The sequence below is a fragment of the Arachis stenosperma genome, chromosome 1 (genome assembly GCF_014773155.1).
Source record: "Arachis stenosperma cultivar V10309 chromosome 1, arast.V10309.gnm1.PFL2, whole genome shotgun sequence".
In the NCBI taxonomy this organism is placed as follows: domain Eukaryota; kingdom Viridiplantae; phylum Streptophyta; class Magnoliopsida; order Fabales; family Fabaceae; genus Arachis; species Arachis stenosperma.
The window spans coordinates 13,464,982-13,473,493 of record NC_080377.1 but is presented as its reverse complement, the minus strand read 5'-3'; the positions used below and the strand labels follow the sequence as shown (position 1 = coordinate 13,473,493).

The 8,512-nt window shown below is 34.9% G+C and overlaps 1 protein-coding gene across 1 annotated transcript; it reads right to left on the bottom strand.

Annotated features, from left to right (window-relative positions):
- Positions 1-4,881: 4,881 nt before the first annotated feature.
- Positions 4,882-8,173, bottom strand: LOC130975654 (uncharacterized). Its single transcript, XM_057900417.1, has 5 exons — positions 7,550-8,173; positions 7,278-7,429; positions 6,881-6,989; positions 6,698-6,765; positions 4,882-5,032 (listed from the first exon to the last, which is right to left on the bottom strand). The coding sequence occupies exons 1-5, from the start codon at positions 8,171-8,173 to the stop codon at positions 4,882-4,884; spliced, it is 1,104 nt and encodes a 367-aa protein (XP_057756400.1).
- Between the last annotated feature and the right edge of the window lie 339 nt (positions 8,174-8,512).

Sequence of the window (8,512 nt, the reverse complement as noted above, 5' to 3'; positions counted from 1 at the left end):
AACCTTTGGCTATTCACCCTTAATATAGAGGAGTGAAGCTTCCAAGGTTGAAACCGGTTCAGCCTTCACAGCATCTTCTTCTCCAACATCAGAGTACCAGCGGCTTCAACAGAGAGGAGAGAGAGAGCGCCGAATCTGTTGCATGCATGTCACCAGATCCTTCTCATCCTTTTTCTTCTAACTTCTTCAATCTAGGCCATTGAACTTGACTTTGACCCCAAGTTTTTATTCTGATCGTTGATGTGGTTCTGACCCATGTAAGCTTCACGTTCTCCATGGTTACCTCTTTCATGCATGAGACCTTGAAGCTTTCTTATTTGATCTTTGGTGAAGCACAAATGAAGAAATAAACTTTTTTGTGTGCTTTGATCGAGAGAGTAGCTACGGTTTGTAGCCTTCTTTTCTTCACTTTGATTTGGCAAAATTTTTTTCCTTTCTTCAAAATCTTATCTCTAAACCTTCCATTTCTTCTTTCTTTTTCTTGGATGAACACAAGATGTGACCGAAGAAAGAGAGAGGAGAGAAAAGAGAGAAACTTTCGATGGAAGCTTTTAATGAAATTAAATCAAATTGAATTCTAAGTTCCAATTACCAAGGGATGGAGTAACCGAAATATGTTTTGAGAACTTTGGGTTCCTCTTTGATTCATCAATTTTAGTTCATGGGCTTGTGATTTGGGCTTGTCTATTCTTCTTTAGTCTCAAGGTTCAGCCACTTTGTGAAATAATTTTTGCACAGGGCTGAATTTATTTAATGATTAAGTTGGGCTTGTTTAACTTGGGCCACTATGAAAATTAAGTTGCTTTCCTGCACACTCACTAAATTCATCAAACAAATAATTGGAAATAATTTATTAAACATTTTTTAATAATATTTGTTCATCATATTAATTTAATATAAGTTTTTCAAACTCAACAATCTCTCCCTTGATGACAAACATTATTAAAACTGAATTGAAAATATTAAGATAGAGTACTTTCCCTTTGAAGATTCGTAGATTTCTCCCCCTTTCTTATGTTCAATAAACTCCCCCTTAATGTGTGCCTGATTAACCAAACATTCATAGAAGCATTGCCTATATACATACTCCAAAAAGTTCTTAAAGGATGATTAAAATTTCAAAAATTGGAGCTTTTTAATAGAGAGCCATTTTTCCACAAGTCAAAGCACACAGAACTATTTAAGAACAAGGGTTAATGACGCTCCATAAGCCAGACAGTCCGTATACATTTGAGCAAAAAATATTTTTGTCAAAACAATCAAAGCTCAAAACTGAAATCAATCCATTAAAATAGAGTGCTCAAAACAGAGCAAAATCAGAGCATTAATAAGAGCCAATAACAGGGCAGTAAAAAATAGAGTATCAATAATAAAAATAGAGCATCAATAGTGAAATAGAAAACTGTTTCAATTCAGTCCCTTTTCTCCCCCTTTTGTCATCAAGGAGGGACACCTGCAAGTAAAATAGATTAAACAATGTAGTCCAAAATGATAAGTCATGCTTAACAGGGAAGTAGTGCCAAAGTTAAGGTAGTTACAGTCTTCCAACATAAACTAAAGTGCAATATATAAATGAAAATAGTTTCAAATTCAGAAAGAGCAAAATAAGGAGCAGTCAGTATCAGCAGCAGGGAGTAAACTAGGCATCAGAGGTCTCTTCATCAGATTCCAGAACATCATCTTCTTTTTCAGAAGAAGCCATGTCCTCATCAACTGAATCTAAATACTTTAAGAGCAAGTTTACTCGTTCATGAGATTTTAGCCAAGCCTTTTCATTTTGCAATGCAAGCTTTCTAGCTTTTTTGCTGAATTTCACCATTTGCTTGGACATGGTAGCAAACTCCAAGAGAACATCTTTAACCATTCTAGAGAAGAGATATTTATAGGAATCAGATATTCCAGCAACAAAGGGAGATGGAAGACTTTCATCCTCACTTTCAGACACCACCGAAGCCTTAGTGTCTTTTGCCTTTTTACCTTTAGCATGGTCCGGTATACCACCACATTTGGTTGTGGATACTTTGTTCTCCACATGCTCATTACTTAAATCAATATTAAAATACTCAAACAAGCAAGTAAAAAACATACCATAGGACAAGGTACTCTTTTTATCACTTCTTACATAATTCCACATGTGATGAATCATAAGATAAGCAAAGGAGATTGGATTTGAATTTAAGATAGCATAGAGTATGAGAGTATTACAGACAGTTACTCTCTTGTATGACCCGCTCTGTGGTGTGATAATGTGAGTGATGATACGGTGCAGAAGAGCCCTAACAGGTCCTAGGGGTTTGTGTGCAGGAGTAGTACCATCCATAGAAGAGAAGTTTTCACATATACAAGCTAGAGCATCTTAATGGGAAATTCCAACATGATTATCCCACTTTCCAGACATATATGCCTTGACCCTTGTATCCTCATACCCCAGGACAACACTTAGGGTTTCAGTACTCAAGGTAAAATGTGTGTTTTTGACAAAAGAATGGATCTTACCTTTATGAAGAATCATATTTGCATAAAATTTGCGCACCAAGTTTGGGTAAACTGGTTTTCAGATTTTGAAAATAAGAGACCATTTCAAATCATGAAAGTTTGATTTAAAGTCAATTCCTTTCTCAGATAAGGCTTCAAGATCAACAACAAAAGATGCACAGAAATTGCGATTTGCGAGAACTTGAGTGTGAAACTCATAAGCCGCACAAGATATAAAATGATAGGGATCAAAATGAGAATGAGATTTATCATATTTCTGTTTGAAGTCCAGAGAATCAAGGTTAGGGGACACCCTTGTGTCATGAAAATCAGAGCATTTTGGTCCTCGAGAAGGATGTTGAGAAAGAGCCGAATGGCCAGTGGGATGAGGAGTGGACCGGCGAGGAGGAATAAAAGAGCAAGAGGAGGGGCTTCCCCATCATGCATGGGTTTCTTACCTTTTGCTCTTTTATTATGGGAAGAGGTAGTCTTCTTACGAGCCGAAGAACTCTTTTGATGAATGACCTTCTTTACCATGGATTCTGATGAATGGGATGAACAAGAAAAAGAAGAATGGAAATGTATATGTATGTGAGTGTGTGACTGTGGTTGCTTGGGGAGAGACGGGTTTTTTGGAAGAAAAATATGCTCCGGTGCTTCTTCTAGTGGTTATCTTCTTTCTCATTTGAAGGAAAAATGGAAGAAGGAAAGATAGAGAGTGACGAAGAGGAGAAGTGGTGGAGAGAAATTAGGAGTGAATAACCACCATTAATGCATAGTAGAAACTTTCTCTTTTAAAAACAAACGCAATTAATGAAACGGTTTTCAAAACAAATTTATTTAAATTTTAAAAACATGGTAACCGAAAAGACTAGTTATGAGGAATGGTGAAAGGATATAACTGACATGACTAAGAATGGAATGAAGAGACTGCTCATGGAGATTTTAAAATCAAAAGAAATTTAAACAATAAAAAAATTTATGATTTATAATAATGAGCCCATATCATATGAACAAAATTTGTCTTACATAGGCCCAAAAGGTGGTTAGTGCAAGCTTCAACCCATTTCTCCATTTTACAATCTAGAATTTTCTAGGCTTTGTACAAGCCTTCCTTTGAAGATTTCATCACTTGTCCAGTTTTGTCTCCCTGCTACCTATAAGATAAAATAACACAGAGAGCACAAAATCATCATTTAATCAATAGAACTAAAATCAATCATTTCCAGTTCTATTCTTAGCTTGCAAAATCTATCTTCATACAGAGGTTTAGTGAAAATATCAGCCAATTGCTCTTCAGATTTTACAAATTGAATATCAATAGTTTTCTTTTGCACATGTTCTCTAATGAAATAATATCTCACTTCAATGTGCTTAGTTCTAGAGTGCAACACAGGATTTTTTGAAATATTTATAGCACTCATATTATCACAAAATAAAGGAATACTATTAATTTCAGTTTGTAATCTTCAAGTGAGTTTTAAGCCAAATTAATTGTGAGCAACAAGCAAATGTTGATATATATTCAGCTTTAGCCGTGGATAAAGCAATAGTGGTTTGCTTTTTACTTGACCACATATTTAGGGAGTTCCCAAGAAAACAACACATCCCCAAAGTGCTTCTCCTATCCACACGATCTCCCGCATAATCTGCATCACAATACCCTGCTACATCAAACTCATTAGATTTAGGATACCACAAGCCGAGATCACATCTGCCTTTTATATATCTAATGATTCTCTTAACGGCTGAAATATGCAACTCTTTTACGTGAGATTGAAATCTAGAGCAAACACCCACACTTTGAACAATGTCCGGCCTAGAGGATATAAGATATATAAGAGATCCTATCATTCCTCTATACCTTGTTTCATCAACATCTTTGCCATTTTCATCCTTGTCAAGTTTAGTATTTGGATGCATGGGAGTACCCATTGGTTTGGAGTTTTCTAAACCAAATTTCTTTATTAATTCTTTGGCATATTTTTCTTGGTGAATAAAGATGCCACTAGGAGTTTGTTTGATTTGAAGTCCAAGAAAGAAAGTTAATTCTCCCATCAAACTCATTTCAAACTCACTAGTCATTAGTTTTCTAAACTCTTCACACAAGAATTTATTTGCCGATCCAAACACAATATCATCCACATAAACTTGAACAAGTAAAATATCATCATTAGATGCTTTTATAAATAAAGTAGTATCGGTAATACCCCTTTAAAATTTATTTTTCAATAAGAATGCACTAAGTCTTTCATACCAAGCTCTTGGAGCTTGCCTAAGGCCATAAAGGGCCTTTGAAAGTTTAAAAACATTATTAGAAAAATCTTTATTTTCAAAACTGGGGGGTTGAGTTACAAATACTTCTCTATCAAAATATCCATTTAAAAAGGCACATTTAACATCAATTTAGAACATTTTGAAACCCTTGTGGGCAGCATAGGCAAGTAGCAACCGAATTGCTTCCATTCTTACTACCAGGGCAAATGACTCATCAAAGTCAATGCCTTCCTCTTGATCGTAACCGTGGACCACCAATCTATCCTTGTTACGAACAACACTACCATATTCACCCAATTTATTTTTGAAAATTCACTTAGTACCGGTTACTATTTTACTATTCATGTACGGTACAAGTGTCCAAACCTCATTTTTCTCAAATTGGTTTAGCTCTTCTTTCATTGCTTTTACCTAAGAGAGATCTTCAAGAGCTTGTTTCACATTGAGAGATTCTAATTGGGACAAGAAAGCAACGTTGTTAGATTCCACTTGCTTCTTTCTTGAGGACCTAGTGGTTATGCCTTATGAAGGATCTCCAACGATGAATTCATGAGAATAATTCCTCAAAAACTTTCATTCATGTGGCTTTTGAGAAGAGGCTTCAGGTTATGACTTTGGTAAGGTTCTAGTGAGTTCACCATTCTGGATTCTCTGGCCTGGTCAGGAGACAAAATAGAAATGTCTCCTTCATTCTGAGGAGCAGTTTCTGGACTGACATTTTTCACAGCTGGAACAAATTTGGAATTTGCTTGATTTACTTGAGGACTTGCTTCTGCATTACTTCCTACATCATCATCTAAAATAGCATTGGGTATAGAGTTAGCATCACAAAAAGATACATGTATGGACTCTTCAATAGTTCTATGTTCTTTAAGATAAACTCTATAGGCTTTGCTAGTAGTTGAATACCCAACAAACATACTTTCATAAGACTTTGGATCAAATTTTCCAAGATTTTTTTTGTTGTTAAGTACAAAACATTTGCATCCAAAAACATGAAAGTATTTGAGATTAGGAGGAGTTCCTTTCCATAGCTCATAGGGAGTTCTCTTCAAACCTTTTCTAATGATGGTTTTATTTAGGATGTAGCAAGCTGTGTTTACAACTTCGACCCACAAAAATTTTAGAACATCATTTTCATAAAGCATTGCCCTAGTCATTTCTTGAAGACTTTTATTTCTTCTTTCAACAACCCCATTTTATTGAGGTATTCTAGGGCATGAAAAATTATGTGCAATTTCAAATTCATCACAAAAGTTTTCAAAATCTTGATTTTCAAATTCTTTTCCATGATCACTTCTTATGTGAGCAATTTTTAAATCCTTTTCATTTTGAATCTTTTTACAAATAGAAGAAAAGGCACAGAAAGCATCATTTTTATGAGCCAAGAAAAGAACCATCCATATCTTGAATAATCATCAACCACCACCAAACCATAATGTCTTCCTCCCAAATTTTGAGTTCTAGTGGGACCAAAAAGATCAATATGTAACATTTCTAATGGCCTTTTAGTAGAAATTCCATCTTTGGACTTAAAAGAAGATTTTATTTGTTTGTATAATTGACAAGATTCACAAGTAATATCTTTGACAAATTTAATGTTTGAAATTCCTCTAACTAAAATTTTCTTAACAAGCTTGGAAATTTGGTACATGCTAGCATACCCAAATTTCTTATGCCAAAGTCATTTTTTGGATTCTATGGATGTAAAACATGTTACTTTTTTATCTTTTAAGTTCTCTAGAGTAAGTCCATACACATTGTTACATCTTTTACCTCAAACAAAATATCACCAGATTTCTCACAAACAACTAAGCAATCCATTTTCTAAATATAACCAAATATTCAAGATCACACAATTGGCTAATGCTTAGTATGTTATGTTTTAATCCATCAACGAGTAAAACATCATTTATGAAAGAAGAAAAGTTCTTACCAACTTTACCTAGGGCCAATATCTTTCCTTTTACCATTATCACCGAAAGTTACAAAGCCTCCATCATACTCGTCAAGCTTGATGAAGAATGTAGACTTACCGGTCATATACATAGAGTATCCACTATCCATGTACCATATGTATTCTTTTCTCTTGGATGCTAGGCAAACCTACAAAAGATACTCAAGTGACCTTAGGTATCCAAATCTTTTTGGATCCTTTAATGTTAAACCATCTTCTTTGGCCAAGACCATTGTAGTTGCCTACTATCTTGTACACTTTGTCTCCAATCATTTTCTCACTTATGAAACATTGAATAGGAAAATGACCATTCCGATTGCATAATCTACAAAATCTTTTAGGTTGATGTTTTTTCAAATTTGTTCGGTTTTGAAATCTTATGTCATTCGAAGTGGAAGCCATATTAGAAAAAGGAGATTTTTCAATAAATATTTCAGATTTTTTGTGAAAACCCAACCCAGCTTTATCATAAAGAGGTTTTTGACTAACCAAGAGTTGATTCAGATTTTCAGAACTTTGAGCAAAGTTGGCTAGCTACTCTTTTTGGCTTTTTACTTCTTTGTGTAACCTTTCATTTTCTTCAAAGCAATTTAAGTATGCAATCAGAGAGTGTTGTTTCTCACAGCCCTTAATTTCAGCCTTTAACCGCTTATATTCTTCAACAAGATCAATAGGGGTTTTGGCTTCCCTTAATTTATCTTTGAGAAAATCATTTTCTACCTTTAGAATGGTATTTTGATACTCAACTTCATAATTTTCATTCAAGAAGCATCTAAGTTTTTCAGTGAGATGATCAATCATAAGATGAAGATTTTCAGTGGTAGGTTCAATAAAACATACCTCATCTGTTTGATCAACCATGAGACAAGTTTGAGATTTGCTATCTGATTCTTCCTCATCCTCAGAGTCATTCTCTAAGTCTTCCCAAGATGTCATGAGTCCCTTCTTCTTTTTCATTTTTGACTTGTCTTCTTTCTTCAGTTTTGGACAATCAAACTTGTAATGTCCAGCTTCTCTGCAGTTGTGACAAATGACCTTGCTTAAATTCCTCTTTGGTTTCCTTGAACCACCTCCTTTGTTTTGTTCCTTCATCTTCATCATTTTTCTAAATTTCTTAGCAAACAAAATAAACTCATCGTCAGATAAATTATCACTGGATTCATCATCCAGAGATTCAGTGACTGATTTGAGAGCAATTCCTTTCTTTTTTATATCCTTTTTCAAATAAATATTTTCAAAGACAAGTAAGTTTCCTCTCAGATCATCATAGGTCATTTCATCAATGCCACTACTCTCAGCTATTACTATAGCCTTGGTTTTCCACTCTTTAGTGAGACATCTCAATATTTTCCTCACAAGCAAAGATTCTGAGTGTTTGGTTCCCATAGCATCCAAGCCAGTGATGATAACGTTGAATCTTTCCAACAGTTCATCAATTGTTTCTCCTTCTTTCATTGAGAACATTTCGTATTCTTTGTTTAGCATGTCTATTCTAGTTCTTTTGACTTGGGTTGTGCCTTCATGGGTAACTTGGAGCTTGTCCCATATTTTTTTTGCTGTTGTGCATCTTGATACCCGTCGATATTCCTTGAAGCTGACAACACAATTAAGAAGGTTGACAGCTTTAGCATTGAGCTCTATTTTCTTTTGGTCATCATCATTTCAATCAGACTCAGCCTTTCGAATAACCACACCATCAGCTTTTGTTGTGGTTGGGACTTGTGGGCCCTCTAGAATTATCTTCCAGAGTCTGTAATCTACCTACTGAACAAAAATCTTTATTCTCTCCTTCCAGTAGCTGTA

What these genes read in the sequence shown, in the direction of transcription:
- LOC130975654 (XM_057900417.1), bottom strand. Translation starts at nt 8,173, where the DNA reads ATGTTCTCAATGAAAGAAGGAGAAACAATTGATGAACTGTTGGAAAGA. An exon ending in AAAAGATTTGGATACCTAAG is followed by an intron (nt 6,766 to 6,880) that starts GTCACTTGAGTA and finishes TTCTTCATCAAG; the next exon opens with CTTGACGAGTATGATGGAGG. An exon ending in AGGAAAGATATTGGCCCTAG is followed by an intron (nt 5,033 to 6,697) that starts GTAAAGTTGGTA and finishes TGAATATGGTAG; the next exon opens with TGTTGTTCGTAACAAGGATA.